The 26,813-nt window shown below is 51.2% G+C and overlaps 2 protein-coding genes across 2 annotated transcripts; one reads left to right on the top strand and one right to left on the bottom strand.

Annotated features, from left to right (window-relative positions):
• The first annotated feature begins 110 nt into the window (after positions 1–110).
• On the top strand, positions 111–18,420 carry IGSF22 (immunoglobulin superfamily member 22). Its single transcript, XM_043921544.1, is given in 28 exon segments — positions 111–1,406; positions 3,162–3,207; positions 3,209–3,279; positions 3,493–3,629; positions 4,797–4,896; positions 4,979–5,018; positions 5,230–5,293; positions 5,295–5,402; positions 6,061–6,174; positions 6,705–6,867; positions 7,511–7,780; positions 8,753–9,037; positions 9,783–9,858; positions 9,860–9,909; positions 9,992–10,123; positions 10,276–10,290; positions 10,293–10,422; positions 10,424–10,497; positions 12,729–12,881; positions 12,884–12,940; positions 12,943–13,014; positions 13,505–13,518; positions 13,520–13,594; positions 13,759–13,951; positions 15,068–15,256; positions 15,259–15,357; positions 16,304–16,538; positions 18,315–18,420. Coding segments are annotated over 28 exon segments (3,177 nt in total). The 5' UTR covers positions 111–1,297.
• A 1,760-nt stretch (positions 18,421–20,180) lies between these two features.
• Positions 20,181–24,670, bottom strand: TMEM86A (transmembrane protein 86A). Its single transcript, XM_043874900.1, has 3 exons — positions 24,477–24,670; positions 22,048–22,312; positions 20,181–21,682 (listed from the first exon to the last, which is right to left on the bottom strand). The coding sequence occupies exons 1-3, from the start codon at positions 24,495–24,497 to the stop codon at positions 21,246–21,248; spliced, it is 723 nt and encodes a 240-aa protein (XP_043730835.1). The 5' UTR covers positions 24,498–24,670; the 3' UTR covers positions 20,181–21,245.
• Positions 24,671–26,813: the final 2,143 nt, after the last annotated feature.

Genomic DNA, 26,813 nt, shown 5'->3' with positions numbered 1-26,813 from the left:
CGGGTGGAGAGGGAGGTGGGAGGGGGGGGGGTTGGGATGGGGAATACGTGTAAATCTATGGCTGATTCATATCAATGTATGACAAAACCCACTGAAATGTTGTGAAGTAATTAGCCTCCAACTAATAAAAAATTTAAAAAAAAAAAGAAACCAATGTTGACACCTTGATCTTAAACTTCCTACTTTTAGAACTCTGTCCAAATAAATTTTCTGTTCTTTAAGCTAAAAAAAAAAAAAAAAGAAAGAAAAAAAATAAATAAATAAAATAAAACTGCCACTCTGGTTAAATAAAAGATGGTATGTACATCTATTCGATGGGATTCTGTGTAGGTGTTAACAAGACTGGGAAAACTTCATAAACAGGGATGGAAAGACCTCCAAGATGTACAAAGTAAAAAGAGGGCTGAATGGCTTGTATAATAGGCTACCTTATGTGTAAAAAAAGGGGGAATGAAGACAAAAACATATTCAAATTTGCATGAAAGAGCTCCAGAAGGAGCATAAAGACCACAAGTGGTTACCTGTTGTGGAGGGCTGGGAGATGGAGGGCCTTGGGAGAAGGAGGGAGCCTCTTTACATAGATGTTTCTATTGTTTTGTTTTTTAACCATGTGATTGAATTGCCAATTCAAAAATTACAAGAAATAAAGACTCAACCTCTGTCTTTATCATATTGGAAAGGAAAGCAGAGCTGTAGGAATGTGCTGTCATTTGTCTCAGCATTCCCCCAATGCCAGGGCTCCCCAGGGCCCAGCGAGAAGATCCAGTTTCCTTTCAAGGCCAGCTCCAGTATGGCTTAGTCAGGAAGTTCCTTCTCAGGTCTGACTTCATTCCCTCCTGATGAAGCCTCCAGCACTGCCCCACCCTGCCAGTTCCGTGTAGCTATCAAAAGGTATCCTTAGCTCCCTCTGGGCCTTGCTGGGTTCACTGGGTAAGTCTAAACCCTATCTCCCCCCTCTCCAAGGATCTGGAATGGTTTGGGGTTACTCAGTGAGAGACAGGCCCATTGGTCCTTGTAGCCAACCAGGGAGATACCAAGGGAAGAGAAGAGAGGCCGGAGGGAAGAGGCTTGCCACCCAGCCTATCCTCACCCTCCCTCTAAACAGCCATCTCTCTCTCTGTTCACCTGTTCTGTCCCTTCCCTTACCCCCCTGCGCACCGCACACACAGACACACACACACACACACACACACACACACACACACACAACATCTCTGAGCCTTCCTCCCACTCCCTTCCTTGTCCTTCACGGCCTCATCCCCTCTCTGGTCCTCCCAGGTGGGAGGACCTTGTCACCATGACGACCATTCACCACAAGCAGATGCTTCAGGAGCATGTGTCCATGGAGTTCTCCAGCTCTACCACCCACGTGCAGACCTTCTCCTAGACAACCAAGATCGTGGGAGGCAAATAGAGTGGGATGGCTGGTAAGGGGGTGGAATTAGGTAGAGGCAGCCTTTCTTCCTCCCATCTTTGTGACCAATGGGCCCCTCAGAAGCCCAAGATACCACCAACAACCCTCCCAACCTGTGCTTCTAATCTGTGATTTGATAAAGCTAAGCCAGCCGGATGCTTTCCACAAATGCTGTCTCCAGGAAAACAGCTTAGGAAAAATCAATCACATGGATATGTTTTAGTGATTGAACTCTTAATTGCTGGAGATCAAAGCCATAGGCAAATGCACAAATTTCTGATGGTAGAATTTAAGGCATGGAAGAAGTTAGCGCCTTATCAACTTAAGAATAATGCTGGCCTTGCTCCACTTAAGAAAGAGAAGCCTTGGTGCTGCCAGTGGAGAGAGGATGAACACATAAACAAATGATTTGAACTTACAAGTATTCAGACTTGGGGACCAGACGTAAGGGAGGGTAGATCCAAGGGAAAACTGAGAAATGTTCTCAGAACAGAACAGATTGTTTAAGCCATGTCTCCAGAGGAAGGTGATTCAAAGATGGCCAGGGACCAGGATATCGAATACCTGTCCTCCCAGTCATCCCTCCTTCAGTCAGCCTCTGTGCACAGAGGTCAAGGCCAGATAAGCAGTAACTCCCCCGGGCCAAGTGAGACATAGTAAGTGGAACAGCCAGGACTCAAGACCAGAAGCTGCAAACTCAAGTGACTATAATTTGTGATTCTCAGCCTTGATGGCACACCAGAACCACCTTAGGGTATGGGTGGGAGGAGAGGGGAGTTAAAAAAAAAAAGTGACATGTGAGTCTCACCTCAGACAGTTAAATCTGGTAGTGTTTTTAAGATCTCCAAGGACCCTGATTTGCAGCCAGACTTGCAAACCACTGGCGGATAGCGTCCAGCAGGGAACATAAATGCAAAAGACAGTCGGAGGTGAACTGCCCAGAATGTAGCCCATTGAAAGGGAAAGTCACTCTTCACCTCCCACTGCCTGTTGCCATGTGGGAATATGCATCCAGTGTTAAGGATCCAGAAATTAGAATTTTTATGTGAAATCTCTCAATTTTTAGATGTAGGGCTCCTTTTTGTTTAAACATTAAAGGAAAGTGAAGTTGCTCAGTCATGTCCAACTCTTGCGACCCTGTGGACTGTAGCCCACCAGGCTCCTCCATCCATGGGATTCTCCAGGCCAAGAATATTGGAGTGGGTTGCCATTTCCTTCTCTAGGGGATCTTCCCGACCCACAGATCGAACCCGGGTCTCCCACATTGCAGGCAGATGCTTTATCCTCTGAGCCACCAGGGAAGCCTGTTTAAACATTGGAAAGGTCAAATAAAAACCATCAGTAAACCAGCTGCAGCCTGTAGACCTCTGGTCACTATTTAATGTTACTGGGGGACCAGAACTTCCAGGAGAGAAACCCAAAGAGACCCATAAAACATAAAAAAGAAATCTCCTTCTAAAAAAAACCGGGGAGCGGGGGGGCGGGCAGAGGGGGAAGTAGAACGCAAGACCTTGACCCAGTAAAGATTGTAAAGATTGACCATTGAGGTATGGATGAGGCTTTGGCTCCCCTAGGGGTCTGCATTTGCCATAACACAATGACCCACCGACGCTCTAAGGTCCTCGTTTCTTGGCCAAAGCGTTTCCAGTTCTCACTGATCTAAAATGCTCCACCGTCCCCTCAAGAAAAGGTCCCAGGCTAAGCTCTGCCTGGAGCCCATTCTGACCTCTCTCGCCTGTTGGCACAGAGGAAGTGATGAGGAGGAAGTTCTCCAGCTCCACAGAGTTCTTCAGCTTCAAACATCTCTGCTGGTGAAAACGTCCCGGAGTTGGTGGAGAAGCCTCAGCCGGTTGCCTCACCCGAGGGTGCGTCCCTCCCCGAGTTTCCCCAAGGCCCTGGGAGCTTCCCTTTCTGTCCCAGTGCCCCAGCCCCTCACTGCTGCTGCCACCCCTGCCACTGTCCCCCCCAACACACAATCACTGGAGGAGACAGGCCAAGGGTCTCTCCCCAGCCCAGAGCTGAGAGCAGGTAGAGGTGCAGCTTCCAGGCTAAGAGGCAAAAATAGGTGCCCACTGCAGGGGATGAAGCCATGTTCTGAGTCCAGGCACAGGGGAACCCCAAACCCAACGTCTCCTGGGAGAGAGAGAATGGCATGCCCATCAAGGGGTCTGCCAAGATCTTCTTATGACAGCGTGAACAAGGAGCAGTGTTGAAGGTGTCAGGGCCAGTGACCCCTAAGGCCGGAGGCCGAGACCCTAGGAGGGGCCCCAGGTCCTCTCACAGCCAAGAGATCCACAACGGAGACCCAAGAGCTGGGAGATGAGAAAAGGGGCTCTCAATGCCCTAGAGGAGAGGCAGAATAAGAGAGGCCGAGTCAGGAGCTAGGGCATCCTTGCCAGAGTGAGCAAGGGGCCAAAATTAGGGGCAGGGCAAGGCAGAGCCTTGCCAGAACAAGGAGGGGGCAGGACCAGATGGAAAAGAGAGAGGATCCAGCCGGTGAATGAGCCCCAAAGGAACGTGAGACCAAAGCTATGCGTGTGGCTAGAAGGGAATGAGACCATGGTGGGTGGAACCAGGCTGAGGTGAGGTGGGATCTGCACGAAGGGAAGGGCTAGTCATAGAGTGCAGGTGAGGGTGAGGATTCCTGGGTTCTTCCGGGGAACATTCCAGAAGAGCAATGCCAAGGGCCGATCATCCTAAGGTTTAAGCATCTTCTGCAGCCTCTGGGTCCAGACCCTTTGAGAAAAGGGCGGAATGGATCCCTGAGGGACCTAGGCCTATAATTCTGTTCCTGGATCTGCCCTGACTTCCCACTGTGAAAGGGACAGAGCTCCCCTTCTCCCCACCCATGCCAATTGCTTCCTTCCTCTCCCAAAGACCCATCATTGGACCTTAGAACCACCCACAGCACGCACAAGCTGCCCCAGAGCCTCCTCCTGGCCAGCCACTCCTTACGCAAGCTCATTCAGTCAGGAACCCCTTTCAGGAAACCCACTGGTATCTAAACACCTTTCTACAGGTGCCAAGACAGCCTTGTTCACCCCTATTTCCTCAGGGCTCAACCCAATACCTGACACAGAGGAGTAAGTCTGTGTTAAATAAAGGAGCACTCAGCCCAGTGCCAGAAACTGCAGATAAAGTTGCAACTCAGAGGAAGTCCTTGCCTTCCTGGAGCTCACAGCCAAGGGGGAGAATCCAATGTGGAATCAGGCTTCTCATAGACACACTCACACTGACTGCTCCCTGGCACCTCCCAGTCATAGAGACACCTCAGTCCTCCACACATACATCTAGCACTCAGCTCTTCCCCCTCCCCGCAAAACACCCTGTCCCCCTGTGGTTCCTTCCCCCACCCCCTACTAATGGCCTGACTCTGATCCAGCTATAGTCACTGACCTCGGACGACTCTGACAACTACAAGTACATTGCAAGCAATGACCATGCAGACGCCATCTACACCATATCCTTCCTGGTGACTGAGGGTGAGCCAGTCCAATCCTCCTGGCCTTTCCTCTTGGGGACCAAACTTCCCCTGTCTGACCCTGTCTCTTTCTCTGTCCTCAGATCAAGAAAAATTGGATTTCAAAAAGATGTTGAAGAAGAGGTGAGACTGGGAGGCTCCTCTTTCCAGGGTGTGGTCCCCCCACCCTCCAGACTGGAGCTTCTGGAAGGCTTTTCAACAGGGCCCTGAGTTAATGGCCCAGGCTCTAAGAATCCATGGAGTAGGGAGGGGCATCTCAAGGTTGGGAGAGCCTCCCTCTGTCTTCAGAGAAAGGCACTAAAGCCAGGCTTGGCACCCACTTCCTTCCTTCCAGTGGACCCCCTGCTTCCAAGAAGAGGCAGAAGAAGGTGACAGATGAGAAAGAGACGCTGAAGATTTTTTTCCAAGGTGCCCAAGAAGGACTTTGAGGTCTGCATGGAGTATGGTTTCACTGACTTCTGGGGGCTGCTGAAGAAGCTCAAAGGAATGAAGAAAGTGGAGGTGGAGGTCAGTGGCCATCAGGAGGAACGGGGGCTGCAGGCCGGGGGCTGGGCCTTACCAAAAGTGCTAGTGCCTTTGGGACTCCTGGTGGCAAGGTCTCCCCACCCTGCCCATGCCTAGTCAAGGGCATTCTGTACTGCCAGGGCAGTGAGGAACTCAGGTCGCCTTCCTTCCACCTCTTTTCTCTTGACTGCTCCCTAATATATTTGCATCGACTTTGGAATCTGACAGACCTAGGTTCCAAGTCCAGTTCTACTGCCTTATTAACTGAGTGAACTTGGGGGTCTCTCCAAATCTGTTTCTTCATCTGCAAAATGAAAATTACTTTTGCCCTTTTCATTTGTTTTCATTTGTTCTCACTCATTCATTCAATCAACTTGTCACTGTGAAACATCTGCACCAGAATTAGAGGACCTATATACAATGGGACCTCTGTACTCAGTAACTGTTCCACGAATGGTGTTCCTTTTTCTTCCCTTATCATGTCTATCTCCCCCTCGATCTTCAAGTTGTTCCATGTGGAGGGAGGGGAATGCAGCTATCTAATTAATCAGCCTAGTCATTTGTCCCTGGAAGCTCAGAGGGCTTCTCCAGGACTGGGGACACAGACTGGGCACATTCTAGATGCCTCTGAACCTGCCTTTTTGATATCACACTCCCTCAGGCTATCTGAATTCTGAAACCCCTGGAAGACATAACAGCCAAGGTGGACACCACGGTGGTCTCTGACTGCATCATGGAGCTGAAGGACCCCAATGTCAAAATGCTGTGGGTCAAGGTGGGGAGAGCACCCAGGGAGGGATATGATTGGAATGCCATTTTTTTCTCTTCACCCCTTTCCTTCCAAGACCCTCTCATTACCCATAAGCCCTGTCCTCTTTTCCATCCCATCAAAAGGATGCCATCTGACATGGCTGAAATGGGCTGGGAGCTGGGCTTTATTCTTAGGTGTTCCTCCTGTTTGCGTTTGATTTGAGACAATTACTCTCCTTTCTCTGTGCCTCAGCCTACCCATCTGAAAAGGCTGAATTAGATAGTCCTGAAGATTACTGATGATCTGGACCTCCAAGAGAAAGCATCTAGTGTGAACTCATGCATATTAAGAGTTCAGGCTTTGGGGAAGGCGGGAACCCTGGATCCCATCAAGCCAGATAATGAGGCTAGAAAGATGTTAAGGGCCTCTGACTGTGTTTGAGAATCTTAGAAAGGTAGATATGGCTCCTTTCAGCTCAGCCTGGCCTTATGGAATGGAATAGAAATCTCCTCTTAAATCCATTCATCAGTTTTTCTACCTAGTCCATGAGGCAGGATAATGAGCCGCTGAGGATCCGGTACTTCCTGGGGAAGTATGATGTGAAGCAGATGGGCACCGTGTACATGCTGCCCATTACCAACGTGAACATGAGTGATGCAGGCTTCTACAGCTTGGCCGTGGGCAACAGGCAGATGAATGCAGAGCTCACGGTGCCGGGTATGAGTGTGGGCACCAGAGGCCACAAGGAGGACATGGTCAGGGTCAGGGCAAAGCAATAACCCAGTATGGGGTCCATGGAGACACGGGAAGAAGGACTGTGGGGCCCTGCACAGATTGCCTGGGGTTGGGGGTTAACAGAGGAGAGAAGCATGGGGATATGGAGAGGACTATGAGATAAAATGCCATGGGGCAATGTAGCACAGGAGTACAGCCTCTGGAGGTGAACTACTGGAGTCCAAATCCCACCTTCTGTCACTTACGAGCTGTGTATTTGGGGCAAGTGATTCAACTTCTCTTTGCCTCAGTTTTTCCATCTGTAGAGTGGGAAATAGTAGTAGAATCTTCCTGTGTGAATAGTAGAATCTTCCTGCCTTAATAGTGCCTGGCATGTACCTAAAGTCACATAGATACATATTCTTTCTAAAAGTACTGTTAATGTTATTGGGAAGGAGACCATGTGAATGTCATGGAAGGGGACTCCAAGATTCACAAGCAGAAAAAAAGGAAGTATGTTTTCCCCAGCTGTGGGCTACAAGAGGCTAATGATACCTGAGTCTTTATGCCCCCCCTTCACCACCCTACCCCTCAGGAAGGACCAGGGATGCAGCCCAAGGACTGCTCTTCCTATTGTTTGCTGCAGATGAGCCTCTGGGAAAGATGAAGCCGGTGAAGGTGACAGAGTGCCAGACAGCTGTGTTTGAGATCTGCCTCTCTAAGAAAGTGCCTGACTTTGTGTGGAAGTTCAATGGAAAGGAGCTGAAGAGGGATGAAAAGTATGAAATCACAGTGTCTTAGGATGGTCTGACCCACACACTTGAGATTCAGGATGCCAGACTCAGTGATGGTGGCAAGTTCTCTGCCAAGGCAGGAGATCTGCTTCAGAAGACCCAGCCCACTACTGACCATGAGGGTTTGGGCCAGAGCTTGAGTGGTGGACTTAATGCCACAGCAGCCTCCAAGTGGGCATCCATCCCTCCATCCATCCATCCATCCATCCATCTATCTATCCATCCATCCATGTATCTATCCATCTCCTCCTTGCAAGGTCCTTTGATGGATACTAGAAAAATAGAGAGTTCTCCTCTCTGCTAACTCCTAGTCTGGTGGAAGATGTAGGTATGGAAATGAATTAGAAAAAAAGTTCTTAAGCAAGGAATTAAGACACACTAAGATCTTACTATCAGCCAGGAGATCATGAGCCAAGAAATTAGCTTTTATGGCTTTAGTGTCATACATTACAGCACATATCATATATTACATCTTGACTACATACATTCTTATAGCTAGTTTGGAGAGTTACACATAACAGTAGGTCACACATGTGAACCACTCTTGACACATGTGACATGGAATAATCATTGCTGTGATGGAGGGAGACACAGAGGCTGTGGGGAACCCAGAGGAGAGGTACCACCTTGCAAGGTCAGAAAGGATGTGATAAGATGATGGCAAAGCTTTACCAAGAAAAACAAAAAGGCATTCGATTTTCAGAGAACGGGCAAGAGAAGAGAACATTCTCAGCAGAAGGAACAGCAGTGTAAAGGTCCAGACACCAGAGAGACAATGCAGTTATGGTGAAGAGCCAAGGGGGCATTAGAGATATTGACTGTGGTGCTGTGAGGAGGTAAAAGCTGTTGCCCTGTTTTGCATATAAGCAAACAAACAGATTTAGGAAGTGAATACACTGCATAGAGTCAGCTAGCAAATGAGAAGCAGATCTGGGAATCTCCCTGTCGGGTACTTCTGTGAGTCGGGTACACGCTTCATGTCACAGGGCCCTGTAGTTTCTGGGGTCAAAAAGAGGACCACAGCAGCATCTAGCTGCAGGAAAGGGTTGTAGGAGGTCGGGAGCAGAAGCAACCATTTGTTTGTCTGTCCATAGGCATCCCTATAAAATTTGCGAGCACCCTCAAGAATGTGTATGTGAAAGAGAGGAGCCGTGCCTGCCTTGAGTGTGAGCTGACATCCAAGGATGTGACCTTGTACTGGAAGAAGGATGGGCAGCTGCTGGCGTGAAGCTCCAAGTACAGCATGAACCATGAGGGCAAGCGAGCAGAGCTGTTCATTGAGGGTGCACAGCTCACTGACGGTGGCAAGTACACTGTGGTAGCCATGCAGGATGGGGACCTCACTGAATACTACTGCACTGCTATGGTCACCATGGAAGGCATACACCCACCCTGTCAGTCCCCATTGAGTGACCCTCCGCTTTCCTACCATGGGGTGAACACCAGTCCCCATGACATCAACCCTCCTCCAGGTCTTGATTTATTTCTACCTCCCCACTCTAACCACCCCCATATCCCAAATTTTGACTGTTTCTACCTCCTAGACCCTGATCATCCTTCATCTTTTGAACTCTATCTGAAATCCCTTGACTTTGTCCATCTTTTACTTCGAGACTCTGACCACCCCCAGCAAATCTGATCATCCTACACCCCTCGACCCTGACCAGGCCCTACTCACTATCCCTGGCCATTTCTCACTGACCCTGGCCACCCTCTACTCCTAATAAACCCTGGGCATCCCACCGACCAGCATAACCACAGCTAAACATCCCAGCTCTGCATCCCAGATGCAGACCATCTGCATCCCACCATCTAGTCTTCTTCACCTGAGCAGCCTGAGCTCCCACTGACCATATGCTCTGATGATCAGCCCCCCATTAGCCATCTCCCAGAATTCCTGGTTACCATTTCCCAATGCCACTGACTTTCCCCCAAACTCCACCTACCAGCCCTAATCCCCTCACTGACCCCTTACCCACATGCCCATTTTTTTTTTTTTCACATGCCCGTTTTTAAACATCCTGCTCATCATAAATGACTTTGATAGACGCCACCAGCCCTTTTCCCGTAACGTAAGTCCCTTCCACCGCATACCATAACCCAGCCCCACCCGGTTCTCTCCAGAGTGACTGGCCACTGTCAAGAGCGCAATATCCGACGTGAACGCGGCCACCGGGAGCCCAGCTGAGCTGTTCCTAGTGCGATGAGAAGGTGGAGGGCTTGCGACTGGAGGATAGCAAAGAGGTCCAAGGCAGGAGCCAGGAATGGGAGTGAAGGACGAAGGGACCGACTAGGCACACATTCGCACCCAAGACTAGCCCTCGCCCCTGCAGATCCTGGCGTGCGGGTCCTGAAGCAGGGTGCGGTACACAAGTTCAACTTCCTCAGTATGGGGCCCGACCTCGAGGGCAAGTACACCTTCAGGGCCAAGGGTGCAAAGACGGAAGCCTCGGTGTTTATGGCAGGTAAGGTCGCTGCCGGCCGTAGAGGAAGCGAGACCATGCCTGGCCCGCCCACCTACCCCTAGCCCCTCCGTCACCCCATCACCCCGCCCCCATCCCCGTGGGCTCCTCCCCCACCCCTGCTGGGCGTGCCTTCCCTGCCGCCTGCCTTGCAGATCCGCCAAACGTCTATGGTCCGTCCTGGAGGCACTGGCCGCGCACCCGGTGACCGTGAGGGTGAGCCACACCGCAAACATCAAGGTGCCCTTCCGGGAAAAGCCGCTGCCCAGAGAGACGTGGTACAAGGAAGGCACGGAAATGACAAGAGGAACGCGCGTCAGTGGAGCGTGGCGACGACCAGGCGCTGCTCGCCATTTCAAAGTGCCTGCGACAAAGACGTAATATAGATCAATGGAACAAAATAGAAAGCCCAGAGTTAAATCCACGTACCTACGGACACCTTATCTTTGACAAAGGAGGCAAGATTATACAATGGAAAAAAGACAACCTCTTTAACAAGGGGTGCTGGGAAAACTGGTCAACCACTTGTAAAAGAATGAAACTAGAAAGAAAAAAAAAGAATGAAACTAGAACACGTTCTAACACCATACACAAAAATAAACTCAAAATGGATTAAAGATCTAAATGTAAGACCAGAAACTATAAAACTCCTAGAGGAGAACATAGGCAAAACACTCTCCAACATAAATCACAGCAAGATCCTCTATGACCCACCTCCAAGAATATTGGAAATAAAAGCAAAAATAAACAAATGGGACCTAATGAAACTTAAAAGCTTTTGCACTAGAAAGGAAACTATAAGTAAGGTGAAAAGACAGCCCTCAGATTGGGAGAAAATAATAGCAAATGAAGCAACTGACAAAGGACTAATCTCAAAAATATACAAGCAACTCCTGGAAAAATAAATGACCCAATCAAAAAATGGGCCAAAGAACTATACAGACATTTCTCCAAAGAAGACATACAGATGGCTAACAAATACATGAAAAGATGTTCAACATCACTCATCATCAGAGAAATGCAAATCAAAACCTCAATGAGGTACCATTACACGCCAGTCAGGATGGCTGCTATCCAAAAGTCTACAAGCAACAAGTGCTGGAGAGGGTGTGGAGAAAAGGGAACCCTCTTACACTGTTGGTGGGAATGCAAACTAGTACAGCCACTATGGAGAACAGTGTGGAGATTCCTTAAAAAACTGGAAATAGAACTGTCATATGACCCAGCAATACCACTTCTGGGCATAAACACCAAGGAAACCAGATCTGAAAGAGACACGTGCACCGCAATGTTCATCGCAGCACTGTTTATAATAGCCAAGACATGGAAGCAACCTAGATGCCCATCAACAGACAAATGGATAAGGAAGCTGTGGTACATATACACCATGGAATATTACTCAGCCATTAAAAAGAATTCATTTGAATCAGTTCTAAGGAGATGGATGAAACAGGAGCCTATTATACAGAGTGAAGTAAGCCAGAAAGATAAAGAACATTACAGCATACTAACACATATATATGGAATTTAGAAAGATGGTAATGATAACCCTCTATGCAAAACAGAAAAAGAGACACAGATGTACAGAACAGACTTCTGGACTCTGTGGGAGAAGGCGAGGGTGGGATGTTTCGAGAGAACAGCATCGAAACATGTATATTATCTATAGTGAACCAGACCACCAGCCCAGGTTGGATGCATGAGACAAGTGCTTGGATCTGGTGCACTGGGAAGACCCAGAGGGAGTGGGTAGAGAGGGAGGTGGGAGTGGGGCTCGGGATGGGGAATACATGTAAATCCATGGCTGATTCATGTCAATGTATGACAAAACCCACTACAATATCATAAAGTAATTAGCCTCCAACTAATAAAAATAAATGAAAAATAAAAATTTAAAAAAAAAATAAAAGACGCTTACTCCTTGGAAGGAAAGTTATGACCAACCTAGATAGCATATTTAAAAAGCAGAGACGTTACTTTGCCAACAAAGGTCTGTCTGGTCAAGGCTACGGTTTTTCCAGTGGCCATGTATGGATGTGAGAGTTGGACTGTGAAGAAAGCTGAGCGCCAAAAAATTGATGCTTTTGAACTGTGGTGTTGGAGAAGACTCTTGAGAGTCCCTTGGACTGCAAGGAAACCCAACCAGTCCATCCTAAAGGAGATCAGTCCTGGGTGTTCATTGGAAAGACTGATGCTGAAGCTGAAATTCCAGAACTTTGGCCACCTCATGTGAAGAGTTGACTCATTGGAAAAGACCCTGATGCTGGGAGGGATTGGGGGCAGGAGGAGAAGGGGGTGACAGAGGATAGATGGCTGGATGGCATCACCAACTCGATGGACATGAGTTTGAGTAAACTTCGGGAGTTAGTGATGGACAAGGAGGCCTGGCATGCTGCGATTCATGCAGTCGCGAAGAGTCGGACATGACTGAGAGACTGAACTGAACTGATTGAGGGTGCAAGGCTGAGTGCTGAACATGTCAACTGTGAGTGTTCAGAGTAGAAGTCGTGAAAGTTTTCAGGGGTACTGAGCGTGGGAATTGGGCTTGGGGTTGAGTGGGAAGAGTGTCGGGGTGGACGAGTTGTCTATGTCACCTGGGACACCCCAGGCCTGGTGCAAGACCTGCACATGTCTGATTCCTCCAACACCAGCATCTCCCTGGCCTGGCGAGAGCCTGCAGGGGGAGACCCACCCTCTGGCTACATCCTTGAGATGCGGGCTGAAGATACCATGGAGTGGTCCAAGGCCACAGAGATCCCCATCCAGGCACCTGCTACACAGCGGGCGGCCTCACCGAGGGGCAGAAGTACTTCTTCCGAATCCTGGGGTGAACGAGGCTGTGGTTGGGGAGGCAGTAAAGCTGGACGAGAGGGTCTGTGCCATGCCACCACCAGGCAAGAGATGCAGAGAGGGCTGGGGTCAAGGACCCAACATCCTAGCTCCACCCCTTCCTCTCTGGGACCTCATCCCGTAGGAGACAATTGGGCAATGCTGTGATCAAGAAAAAGTCATACATATTCGTGCCTGGATGGAGCTAGGGGTAATCCCAGGGGCTTCCCCACCAAAAACAAAACAGAATCAAAAAACCCAAAAAACAAAAATCTCACTCATTGTGTGCCAGATAGTGTGTGTCAAAGGAGGTGGTAGGGTTATAGGGGGGAAAAAAAACACAGGATCTGCCCTAAAGAGTCTTACATGATAATAGAGGGAAACAGATGAGAAAAAAATAAATGCTTTGCAGCACTGCAGGGTTCCTAGCTGCCTGTCTGGCCTGAAGTGAGAGCATGAAGGGGAAGAGATTGGGAAAGGCTTCAGAAGGGACGCTTAAGCTTGAGTCTTCTGGATAGAGCGCTGCTTGCTCCATCTTTGTCTTTTCCATCTCAGCTGCTCCCAAGTTTGGACCTCAGTGCCTGGTTGAAGAGTCACGTGGTGGTTTGTGCTGGGACAGCCCTCTGCATCCACGCCTCCTTCTCTGTGAGTCATTCCTGACCCTGACCCCCAGATGCCCACCACTGAACCCAGATGGCTACCATGGCTGCCATAGCCTCTGCCTCTGCCCCTTGCCAGACCCCTGGCACCAGAGCCTGATAGGAGACTCCTGGACAATGGGAGGGGGCCTGTCCCCAAATACCACCCAGGGCTCCCCACCACCCAACGTGATCTGGCTGAAAGATGGCATCCCTACCAAGGGCCAGGAAATTATCACCAAGAGCAAAAACCGCCCCCAGTTCCTCATCAACAGCAGCAAGTGTTCTGACTCAGGGGTGTACCGCATTGAGCTCCAGAATGTGTCTAGAGAGGTGTATCATGACTTCCACGTGCGTGTGGCAGGTATGACAAGGAGCAGAGGCCTGGGTAGACATCCCTACCTCCACTCCCCTCTGCTGCTGGAGTCTTACCACTGTAACGGCATTCCTTAAGGTAGTCAGGCTCCTTTGGCACCAAAGAGCAAGACTCTCAGCTTTTGCCTTAATGGGCAGAGTTGTTTCCACTTTATCGCAGAGTCTTGAAACCCCAGAGGCATTGAACTAGGACTAAGCCCTTATTTCAGTTTCTGCAATCCTATCTGGAGAGCTTCAGGGCATATGCAGAGTGGGGTCAGTGAGAATAGGTAAGAGGCTAGAGAGACAGACAGAAATGAGTCCATTAAAAATTGGGGTAACTGGACTGTATATTATTGGAACTACTGTCAAAGCGTGTGATTTGGTCACCTAGAAAGCCCTTTTGGAAAAACTTCACAATCCCACAGTGTCACTGCCATATAGCTTCATTAGAATTCCTGAACCATAGCTGAAATGAGCTTCCTATTAATTTTTAGTTTCCCCCTCCCCGATACCATTTAGAACTTTAATAAGAAAGATGGTGGGTAAAACCTAAGAAAGTGCCTTTTCATCATCTTAAATCGCAGGAAACTGCAGGTTTTGAGGTTTAACACATTGTGTATTCCTAAATTTACATTAATCACTATGCTAAAGAGTATGTGAAACATTCCTTTACATTGATGCATTTTGTACCTCCCTCTGTTAAAAGCATAACAGCCCCTCCAAAATGGGGTGACCTCTTAAAGAGAATTGGAAGCTTTATAATAAAGCCCTAAACCCCCAAGGGATGAAGGGGTGAACTTTTATTAAATGGGCACTTTACCCAAACATTATTATGATAGCTAATTTTAGTCTTTTTTGCAAGTGAGGAAATGGGTCTCCGAAAGTAACCTGCCTAAGTTCACAGGGCTAGTAAATGACAGAGCTGGAGCTACGCTCATAAATAGTTCTGACTCCAAGACTCTGGCTGCCTGAAACTTAGAAGGTGAAGGTGCCCCATCCCATCCTCCTTAGGAGTTGGCAGGTGGCGGGCATGGGGGCACAATATTTCGGTGGGGGTGTGGAGCACGATATTCGGGTACGGTATTTCCCCAGGGAGGCTGATGGATTTTTCGGACCCTTCCAGATTTTCGGCGGCCACCCACAAACCTACAGCTGTTTGAGGAGGTCATCAACACGGTGACTCTGACCTGGAACCACAGCTCCGACCTGCAGGAGGGCGGCGAGGCCCACTACGCCATAGTGGAGCGGGATGCCAGCACAGCCACCTGGTTCACGACGGTCGACAGCGTCTTCAGCAACAAGTACACGGTGAAAGACTCGCTCCCCGCAGGAAGTACTTTTTCCGAGTGCTGGCCCAGAACGAAGCGGTGACTCCAATGATACCTGCCTGGCTCGTCAACAACAAGGATAAGAGTGAGTCTGGGGACCTAGGGGTTCAGATCTGTGATCCCTGATGGCGGGGATGAAATAAGGGTTGCCAGGGGTACCCGATGCTGAGAAGCACTGAGGTGAAAGAGCTAACGTTGGGGACCCTGGGGAGAAAAGCTGAGGTCTGGAAGCCTAGGAGAGGAGATTCCTTCGGGGGACTCTGAGGGGTGGGACTAACGTGGAGGCGGGGAGATTCCTCTGGGGGCGGGGATGCCGGTAGAGGGCGGGAAGGAGGGGAGAGGATGTCGGTGCGGGACGGGGATGTGGAGCTGAGAAGCTGTTCCAGCCGAGGGGCTAACTGAAGTCCTGACTGAGGATTCAGGGAGGGTCCAAGAAGCGGAGATGACATCCGGAAACCCGGGAGGGAGGGGATTAACGGTTGGGATAGCTGCGGGAAACTTGAAATATGAATCTCAATTGGAGACTGAAGAGACGGTGTAGGCTGGGGCGCTTGGAGAAAGCTTGGACCGGTGGGGGTGGGGGGATCAGACATATGTACACCCATGGCTGATTCACGTCAGTGTATGGCAAAACCCACCACAATATTGTAAAGTAATCAGCCTCCATTAAAGTAAATTAATTAATTGGGGGGAGGGGGAGCCAACCAACAGCCCGGTCCGGAAGCTGGTGGCCGGAAAGAAGTCTAAGATGCCCAGGTCTGGAAAAGCGCAAAAGCCCGCGAACCTGGTTTAGGTCTTGAAACCAGCAGTGGCATGGGGGTGGGCGAGTGACGAAGGGAGAACTTCAGGAACCCCTATGAAGTCGGGGCCCTAGAGCTGACGGTGCGTGGGAATCTAACCCAGGTCATCGGAGTTTCTGAGCTGGGTCTCCGGGGCGTCTTCCGAGCTCTAGGCGGGAGTGCGGTGGGTGGGGACCTCGGGGTGCGCTCACCGCTCGCCACGTCCCCCACCCCCACCAGAGCCCCGCACAGTCGAGGATCTGAGCGCCAAGCTGAAGCCGTACCAGCAGAAGGACTGGCGCCACGTGCCGCGCTTCCTGACCCCGCTCAAGCCGCACATGGTGCTGCGTGGCCAGGACTGCACCGTGACCCGCGCCTTCCTGGGGAACCCGCAGCCCACCGTCACCCTCTGCAAGGGCCAGAGTACAGCGTGCTGGTGGAGAACAGCTGGGCAAGGACGGCGGCAGCTCCAAGCCCACCGTCCATGGTGAGGGCGCCGAGCCCGGCTCCGGCAGGCCTGGAGGTGGTGGGCGCCCGGGCTGAGTCCTACCTGGGGTGGAAGCGCAAAATGGCAGTCTTGTGGGAAGTTGCTCGATTATTTTCCTATAGCTGACACAGTCTTTTATTTAATCTGCTATGGGGTGGTGTAAATATTCTCTAACTGACCATAGTTCAAACCACTCTGCCATCTCTCCGTATCATTTGTTATGTATCTGGCCCCTGCAGACTTGGGAGTTGGCAATCCCTCAAGAGTCTGTAGTTTGCAACCCTTCAGTTCAGTTCAGTTCAGTGGCTCAATGTAGTTTGCAGCCCTTCAGTTCAGTTCAGTTCAGTGGCTCAGTTGTGTCTGATTCTTTGCAAACCCATGGATTGCAACACACCAGACTTCCCTGTACATCACCAACTCCCGGAGCTTGCACAAACTCATTGTCCCTCTGGTCGGTGATGCCATCCAACCATTTCATATTCTGCCGTTCCCTTCTCCTCCTGCCTTCAATCTCTCCCAGCATCAGGGTAGTTTGCAACCCTTGGTGGGCCTAAACATGCATTTGAAAAAAACAGTAGTGATCAAGTCTAAACCAGACTTGACAAGCACAATCTCCCTGGCAGGGTTCTAAAAGGAATCTTTTATATTGACAGAATTTTCAATATATTTTGATGTGCAACCAAGACAAAACTATACTGGTCCAGGATAAGGATAGACAGGAGGCGCTGAAGGGAATAAAGGCTTCCCCCCAGGTGGCGCTAGTGGTAAAGAACCTGCCTGCCACTGCAGGAGAGGAGGATTCGATCCCTGGCTGGGGAAGATCCCCTGGAGGAGGGCATGGCAACCCACTCCAGTATGCTTGCTTGGAGAATCCCATGGACAGGGAAGCCTGGTGGGCTACAGTCCATGGGGTCGCAGTCAGACATGACTGAAGCACACGAGGGAGAAATGATAGGAGGGAGGCCCTCCCTCTGCACACAGGTGTGCCTGTTCTGCTCATGTGTGCACAGGTAGGGGAAATGTTTTATTTCTTCCTACACATTCTACTGTTTTCACAGCTAGACAGCTAGTTGCATGAACTCTCTAAATGCAAAGATGACCTACCTTGCTCTTCCCCCTTTGCTTTAAGCCTCCTAGCTTTGTCATGATCCTTTAGATAAAAATCACCCCCCACCACCTACCTCTCCAGCCTCCTCCTCTGCCACTCTCTGAAGTCTCCATGGCATGTATTGGTGTCCAGTCTCCATGGTTACAGACTGTAACCATCCTGTTACAGATGTCTTTCTCTGGGGAAAGGACCATGTCCTGTTGCTCTGTCTCTCAAGTGCTCAGCTAAGTGCCTGGCATTGAGATGATGCCTCCACAGTGGCTGCTGAACTGTGTAACAGAACTAGGCCAGGAAAGGCACCATGGGAGACATCCAGCTCTCATTCCACAGCTAGAGAGATCCCTGACAACTTAATTCTGGTTGTAAGCACATGGGCACAAGGCCCTGGCTCTAACACTAATCAGCCATGTGACCTTGGCAAGCCACTCTAAGCTTGTTTCTCATCTACTTCTTAGGGCTGTTATGAGGATTAAATGAGAGTGCATAGAAGTGCCTGGCACAATACGTGGCATACATTAAATGAATAACTGGCAGCTCTTGGCCCCACACACTCGGCTGACCTTGGCAGACTGCAGCTGGGAAGGACTGAGGATCCTAGGCAGGGTCCAGCCCCTGGTTTCTGCATAGTGACTCAAAATCCAGGAGTTTGGAGGTTCCCTTGTCCCTAGGGTCATTCACACTGACAAATACTTTCTTTGCTCTTTCAAAGATGACAAGTCAATTCTAGCATCTGTCACTGAGAGTCTGCAGAAGAAATTAAAGCACCTTAAGTGAGCTCCAGCCCAGCCCAGGCATCAGGAGGATGTTGTGATGTGGGGCTTCTTGGCCTGTCTTCTGTGTGGTCCCGGTGAGGGAGGCCCTGTATGCTCTGTGGTGTTTGTCAACATAAACATTCACTGAAGGGATGGGACAATACACTGAGTGTGCCTTTGCGTATATTCCTGACATGGTGTGCACCAGGGACCAAGGAAATGGGACTTGGGAGTGAGATGGGCATACTCAGAAGACCAACCCCTGAGAGCCTGCTCTAAACCCACCCACATGGGGAGTGACCAGTCCCCTTTTGGCTGGGCCTTGCCCTGCCTTCCCCTCCTCCACAACTGCACTGTACCTTGCCCTCCCCTCAGGGCTTAGCAGGGAAGTTTTCAACTTCCTCCCCAGCCTGCTAAGCCGACAAGTAGGTATGTCTTCAGTTCTGGGATTTAAATGGATCAAGACCTTGCCTCTTTAGTGTCCAGGGTTCCTACTATCTGGGCATCCCAGGTGGCTGAGTGGTGAAGAATTCACTTGCCAATGCAGGAGATACAGGTTCGATCCCTGGGTCAAGGAGATCCACTGGAGAAGGAAATGGCAACCCACTCCAGTATTCTTACCTGAAAATCCCATGGACATCGGAGCATTGTGTGCTACAGCCCAGGGGCTTGCAAAGAGTTGGACACAAGTAAGTGACTGAGCACACACTCATGCATATTCATACTCTTTGAGAATTAAGAGAATCAGAGCTAGAAGGGACTGGTCATCCACCTCACTATGTTTGACAGCAGCAAACTCTTCCTTAAAAAATTTTAAGCTACTGGACTTGAAACAAGGATGGGGGTCTTTGAACCTCCCTCCCCTACTTTATTCTTTTGCTAGTTCCCACCAGCAGGGCTTCCCTGGTGGTTCAGCTGGTAAAGAATTGGTCTGCAATGTGGGAGAACCTGAGTTTGGTCCCTGGGTTGGGAAGATCCCCTGGAGAAGAAAAAGGCTACCCACTCCAGCATTCTGGCCTGGAGAATTCCATGGACTGTATAGTCCATGGGGTTGCAAAGAGTCCGATGCGACTGAGTGACTTTCACTTTCAGCTCCCAACACTAATCTCTGTACAGATGCTAGTTTGAAAATTACTGATTCATCCAACACCCATACGGGGCTTGAGTCTATCACATCCCCACAACTGTACAACCCCTCTACTGATGGGAGTATTCATTACCATCCATGACTTCCCTTTTTACTCTGGGTCAGGGAGCTGCTCATTAAGATGAAAATGCCCCTGGAGTCAGGTGACACGTTATTCTGCCAGGGCTTCACATCTAAAGCATGAATCATGCAATCTAATCTCATTCCTCCCAGCTGTTCAGCTGAGCCCAGACTCCAGGGAGGAGAAGCGTGAAGGGAATCTGGATTATTTTGGAGCAGGTAGCAAGTCTGGGCTGTGGAGGGCAGGAGGTGGGTAGCAGTAGAGGACACCAAGTAATGAGATGCGGGGCACCTGTGCATAGGGGAGGGCATTAAGGACAAGTTTGGATGGTGGCAACTCCTACCCATCCCCCATCCTCCTGAACTACATCCTCACCCACACACGTGACCAGAAAGTGAGACCTACTCCAACCAGCACAGTATCACCAGTCACAGAGCCAGCCTGGCGCCAACATGCACTGGCCAAGACTGTGACCCCGTGCAGTGAGGACATCCAGGGCCCCTGGTGCCATGCCCCCACCCCCACCTCTCCAGGACAGGCACGTGCCACACAGGCAGACAAGCAGGGCAGCCAGTGACTCTTGTGGGTTTTTTTATTTTTTTTTTTCATGTGAGCAACAGGATGGAGTAGTCCCATTCTTGCTCCCCTTGCATTGAATGTGCCTTGGGTCTTATGACCCGAGAGTGTCATTGGAGCCCCTTCCTTTTGCTCCCAGTGCAGGAGGGGCAAGGAGGAAAGAACTGAGAGTGGGTGTGTATGTGGGGGGTGGCCCAGCTCCCAGAGCCAGGCTCAGCAACCCCTCAGCAGCTCCCTGAGGCCCTTTTCCTGTGAGACTTTGACACACAGCAGGTCAGAGACAGCTGGCAGAGTAAGACATAGGCAGGCTGGGAGAAAGATCATACAGACAAGACTCACACACACACACACACACAGGCTGGCCCCTTCCTTTGGCATGGTTCACCCTAGCCCTGGGGACAGGGTCTGAGGGTAGTGGTGTGGGGCCTGAGCTCTGGGATGCCCTTTGAGAGATGGGACCAACTTGAATCCTTGGTACGCAGAACTTCCGAGGCCAAAGTAGTCCCCAGTCTTGCCTACCTGGACAGACACCCCTCCACCTTCCCACCCAACACTTAGACATTAAGATTGTTCAAGTAATGAGGATAGATGCAGGAAAGGGAGACTCCACTCTCATCCAGTCTTTCCATCTAGGGGCCTGTGAAAGGGGCTTCAAGCCCTGGGCATCTCAGCACAGACTCTTCCCCTCCTCCCTCAACTCTGTGTAAATCCGAAAGAGTGGAGTGGGTGAGTCAGACTCTTTCATCTAGTAGAGGTGGCGGAGGTCAAGAGGCTGAGCACCACAGCCCTCCAGAGGGGCTCTGACAGTCCAGATGGGGTAGAGGTGGGAAGATCCTGGCTCCGGCAATGAGCATTAGGCTGGCTTTTTTTAGTTCTCAATATGGTCCTGGACCATGCTTTGCTAGAATGATCTTTTTCCTGCTTATCCCTCAAACTTGCACATTTCACAGGTGATACCTGCTGCCCCAGGTTGGTACTGTGGTCATCTCAATCCAGCTCTGGCAGGCTCCCAGGTTCTGGGCTCCAGTCCCAGGAGAAGAGAGGGGTAACCAGAACCTGACCCTCATTTGGCTTTGCTCAGTCGGTGGTCCTCCACTGGCTCCCGGCTCTCGACAGCTGACAGGGCGATGAGCATCTGGGCGGCGTAGTAGGTGGACATGATGAATGCCCGCGAGTAGGGCACAGGGAAGCAGAACTTGTCAAGGCCGATGGTCAGGTCTGAGACCATAAATAGCAGTGCACCACCGCCTGCTGCTAGCTCAGTCCAGCGCCATGCTGCCCCGACCAGATGTAGCCCCGCCATTGCTCGCCAGCCCATGAAGCCGACAAGGGCCACATAGACCCCCACCAGGTAGGTGAAGGCACCCGTGAGGTTTGGGTAGAAGACGGCATAGCACAGGACCGCCAGTACTGCCATCAGCAGACCCGTCCGAAGAGCCAATGGCCGCATGCCAAAGGCTGAGGCGTAGAGCATGTGGGTCACGGCAAACATCAGCAGACCTGGGAGTGAGAGGGGATGATGGGATGTTGAAGGCAAACTCAGGTGAGAAAACAGGAGGTCGGGGTAGGAGTGAAGTGCTTAGGATAACCCAGGAGCAATCCCGGGGGAGTAACAGGGGTGGGAAGAAATCCACGAAGGCAAAGATATCTCCAAACTCTCCTGTGGTACTCCAGAACAGATCACCGAATCGCTGGCAAGGTCGTCCGCCAACAGGGGCCCCAAAAGTCTTTGGCCTCAGAACCCCTTTAATTCCCCATGTTCTTGTTTTTAAAAACATTCTCTTTCCTAAATCCTTGGCCCCTCCCCAGGGTCCTCTAGCCCCCAACCCCAAGATTCCTCCCAGGTGGCGACTGTGATGACTGACCGTGGAGAAAGTAACCCTGATCCTGCCAGATGAGGAAGGCATCGCCTATGGCGGAGAAGACAAGCCCCACGAAGATGCGGGTGGCACTGGGGTGGGTCAGCAGGAATCCCAGGCCATGGGCCAGGAGGAAGAGACAGAGGCAGAAGATTGGCAGGCACTTGATGAGGGCGCTGACCCACGACGGGCTGGACAAGGGCAGCCAGAGCACGAAATACACACAGGTAGCCTTGAAGAAGGGCACCAGCTTGGGTCCCTCACTCTTCACCTGGAAGACACGGGACAAAGGCAGCATTCAGAGCGTGGGAGCCCAGAGCAGGGCTCAGAGCAGGACCCTCAGCCCAGGCATTCACCCCAAAGACAGGCCCACCTCCAAAGCAGGGAGGACAGACACAGAAACCCAGTTTGACCTGTCCCAAGCAGCCAGTATGAAAGAGCCCATCATTAAAAAAAAAAAAAAAAGAAAGAGCCCATCATTAACTTGAAGCTTAAATGATTAGGAAGACAAAGGGCTCCATTGTGCCTGCTACTCACGTCCCATTCTTGGCCCTAGGGCAGGACCGGAATAGTCATTGGGCAGAAAGCAGACTTTGGGATAGTGTCCTGCAGCCCAAGGCTTCTCCCTTTCTGCCCCTTCCTTTTCCCCCTAACAAAGCCCCTTCAGCCTCTCTCTGGCAGCATCAATCCCCAGCTGTCTGGAATAAAGGGGAGTCAGCAGCAAACCACAGAGATGCCACAGCTGGCCAACTCGTGATCCTCAGCAGTGGGGCCAGGACACGGGCCCGGTGACACCAGGTGAGTGCCAGGAATACGTGAGAATAAGCGCTGTCAACCATCTCAGCCCCCAGAGGCTCTCTTCTCAGCCGGTCTGCAACTCAGCCTCCACTCTAGCTGCCCTAGCCTAAAAGTACCATCAAGGACAAGGAGAGGAGACAGGGATGCTGCCTAGAGAAATGGACACATGAGTGGGGAGCAAGAAAACTGTCCCTGAAATACCAGCAATCTCAGGGGTTGGGGGGTTGGAGAGGGTCAATCTCATTTCCCTGAGAACAAGAGCAACTTCAGGCACATCAGAAAGAGAGGCAGGAAGGGGAGGCAGGGTTCTCTCACCAGCTTTTGATCTGAAGCCAGCAGTCAGGCTGGAAGAAGATGAGGAACTGAGAGGGGGAAGTTAGAGCAGCTGACTGGGTCTCAGCCGGATTAGGAGGGAGGGCAGCTAAAGAAGGGTTGTTTCCCAGGCCATGCAGGCACTCTGCAAGCTCAGGGAGGGAGCTGCTGCGGATATTCTGAATCTGGGATCCCCTGAAGCTGTTTTTCTTGGACATTTGGTGCTGGGGCTCAGAGAGTGATGTGAAGGAGCTGAGGTTCCCGGTATACTCATGCTCTGCTCAAGAGACAGGTCTCTGGCCCAGTGAGCTGCCCAGCTCAGGGCTACGGGTACACACTCAAGACTCTCAGACCTCCAGACCGTGGTTACCTGGCACTGAACAGACTGTGATGAAGGAGGCTGGGAAGAGGCAGATGTGGATCCAGGGGCTAAGCCTGCCCTTGCTCTGCCAGGGGTGAGAGCAGTGAGAAGAGATGACAGAGATCCTTCCTATGGAGATTTCCCCCATGCAGACTGGTCAGGGCAGAGACACCAGCAGAGGAGGAGAGAGCTTATCCTCACAGTCCCCAGATCTCCCCAGCCTCACCTGCCAGCCCTTGGAAGCATCTACTCCACAGCCCTCCCCCAGGCCCCCTATTTCCTAGAAGAAGAAACAGTAGGAGTAGCTGGGGAGGCTTTGACAATCTTGGAGAACACAGCGCTAGGAGTAGGAGAGGGGCGGAGAAGAGACAAAACTTCAGGTGAGAAAGTCTGAACAAGGGGTGTCAATAGAGAACGACCCCTTTTCCCTTCTGCGTGTGATCCAGGCTGCCTAGACTCAGAGGCGTCACCTACACTGCCCGAGACTTCTTGTAAAGATGAGGAAAGGGAGGGAACAAACTGGGAACAAGACTCCCAGGAGGTCCCAGCTCCGCTCCCGCTCCCCGCCTCTTCTCTGCGGTCTGCTCACGCAGAGCCGGAGGCCCTGCATCCGTCCCCTTCCTCTCCCAGGGGGCCACCCGGCCAACCCGCGCCAGACACACGGAGATCAACAAAGTCACGCTTCCGAGTCACGTGCCCGCTGTTTTCCTCCCTCCCGCGAGCCGGCGGCGGGCGCGCGGAGGAGGGGCGCCGGGGTCTGGGGTGTTGGGGGCCGTGACCGCGCCGCCTCCCGCCGGGGGGACGCGCGCGGCCGCCGGCCGCCGGATCCCTGCCTTTCCTCGGACGCCCCCCCTCCCCCGCGCGCCGACGCCCCCCAGCGGCTTGGCCTGCCGCAGCTCAGTCCCCACGTCGGTGGGCTCCGGCCGCGCCGGACACTGGCCCGCTCGCTCGCTCACACACTCACCACAGTGACCGGGGACACCATGGCGGCGGCGGCGGCAGCGGCCCGGGACGCGCCGCAGGTGAGGGAGGCGACGAAGGAACGAAGCCCCGGTGACCGACGATACCTCCCCCGCGCCGGGCGCCAGAGCTTCTGTCTGCGATCCCCGCGACGTCACGGCAGACACCGCCAATGAGACGTCTGGAGTCGGCCCGGCCTGGGGCGCAGGGCAGGAGGGCGGCGGGCGAGTCGGGAGAGGCCCCGCCCCTCCCCCTCCCCCCACCCCACCCCCACCCTCCTACATCCCATCTTTACTGCCCCAGGGAGAGAGGCTTTTCAGGCCGCGCCCCTCTAGGAGTCCGTGCCAAGGCCTCCTGGAACCTAACTGTGACCCCAGGCTTTGGGGGACGACAGAGGTTGGCCAAGAGACAAACACATTCCTGTCCCGGACACAGGGCTACACACATTTTTCTCATAAACCGGGGTAAAATGCAAAGACAGAGTCCCTTCAGCCTTTAAACATGCAGTCCACATGGACACACTTGGTTAGATCCACAGCCTTCACTGTACACAAATACACATCGCAATGGACACTCGAGGGTCCGTAGACATACAACTTTTTAACAGAAAAAGAGACAAATAGCAATCCATAGACCCGTGTGTGTGTGTGTGTGTGTGTGTGTGTGTGTGGCACAGTCGTGTCCGACTCTCTGTGACCCTTTGGACTGTAGCCCACCAGGCTCCTTTAGCCATGGGATTCTCCAGGCAAGAATACTGGAGTGGGTTGTCATGCCCTTCTCCAGGGGATCTTCCAGACCCAGGAATGGAACGTTGCAGGCATATTCTTTATCTGCTGAGCCGTTGGGGAAGCCTTCCCTCCCCCCTCCCCGCCCAGAGACCCATGCATATGCACAAACACGTACAAGATCACAATTAACTTTAAGCACCAAACAAATACTTAGACACAAAACTGACAGGCCCAGACTCACATATATCCTTCAAGGTGAAAAGAGAGACACATATATAGGCATGCGGCAGCCTATAGACCCACAACAACCACACTTACTCAATCACCCTTAGACACACATCTCTCACAACTCAGAGACACCTTAACACCCACAAGAACGCCCTGGTAATGATAGACAGGCAGACCTGAGCATAGGTAAGGACCCAAAGGAGTATGAACGAACTCTGCCAAAAATGCAACTTAAGCAGATTAACGCTGAAAGAACACAAACTAAAGGTACACAAGCACATTTGGAACCGAGCACATGCAGCATCTTGGGAATTAGATGAGAGAAGTGGGAGGCAATCAAATGAACTGGGACCTAGTCCCAGTTTTACCACTTCCATGCTGTGTGGTTGGGTGAATCATTTCCCCAGTCTGATCTTGATTTCTTCATATATGAGTGGATGATCTCCAGTGTTCCTCCCAAGCCCAACATGTGTAGGATAGGGAAGGGCAGGGGCTGCTGGTGTCAGGAAATTTAAGTCTAGAGTTCTTCCTGGAGTGGTAAAACTGGGACTAGGTCCCAGTCCATTTGACTGCCTCCCGCTTCTCTCATGTAATTCCCATGATTCTGAACATGCTTGGTTCCAAATGTGTCCAGGTACCTTTAGTCTGTGTAATATCAGCATTAATTTCAGATTTCAGAAACATCTTAAAGGATGTTCCGGTGGTCTTGGATCTGCTGCAAACTCCTGGAGATAGTGAAGGACAGGGAAGCATGGTATGCTGCCGTCCAAGGGATGGCAGAGTCGGACACGACTTAGTGACTGAACTACAACAAAGAGGGAAGTAGCTGTGTGTCAACCTTTGGGAATTGGGGCGAGGTAACCAGCCCTACTTATCTCTAATTAGCAGCCATAAAGGAATTTTCAGCATCATGGAACAGTGACACCATAGTACTTAATTTTTCCTTGTGCTGGGGAGAAGCCCACAGACTGAGATCTCTTGTAAGCCCCTCCTGCAATAGGCCTCTTTTATTTTTTTTGGACCCTGCCTATTTTCCCTAAAGCCAATGTGGCCCACATGACACTCTCTCAAAGCCAGGAGCAGCCCTCTTCTAGTGAAAGAATTGACAGAGATTCAGAGCCAGGGAAATAAAGGTGAAAGGCAAGGACTGGAGCAGAGGCCCACTCACACCCTTCCACTATCCCCTCCAGGCTCTTCCTACAGAGTCCTAGTGGGTAATGAACTCCCCTTGTTCTACTTTCTTTCTAGTCAGAAGCTGTGGGGAAATTCACCTTACCACGATGGGAGACTAGAATTGCTACCCCTGGCTGCTTTGTCTCACACACAAACACACACACAAACACTCCTACCAAGTGTGCTGCCTGGAATGAACACTGGATTAAAAG

Source organism: Cervus elaphus, chromosome 2, assembly GCF_910594005.1.
Source record: "Cervus elaphus chromosome 2, mCerEla1.1, whole genome shotgun sequence".
In the NCBI taxonomy this organism is placed as follows: Eukaryota; Metazoa; Chordata; class Mammalia; order Artiodactyla; family Cervidae; genus Cervus; species Cervus elaphus.
This window is presented reverse-complemented; position numbering and strand designations above follow the sequence as displayed.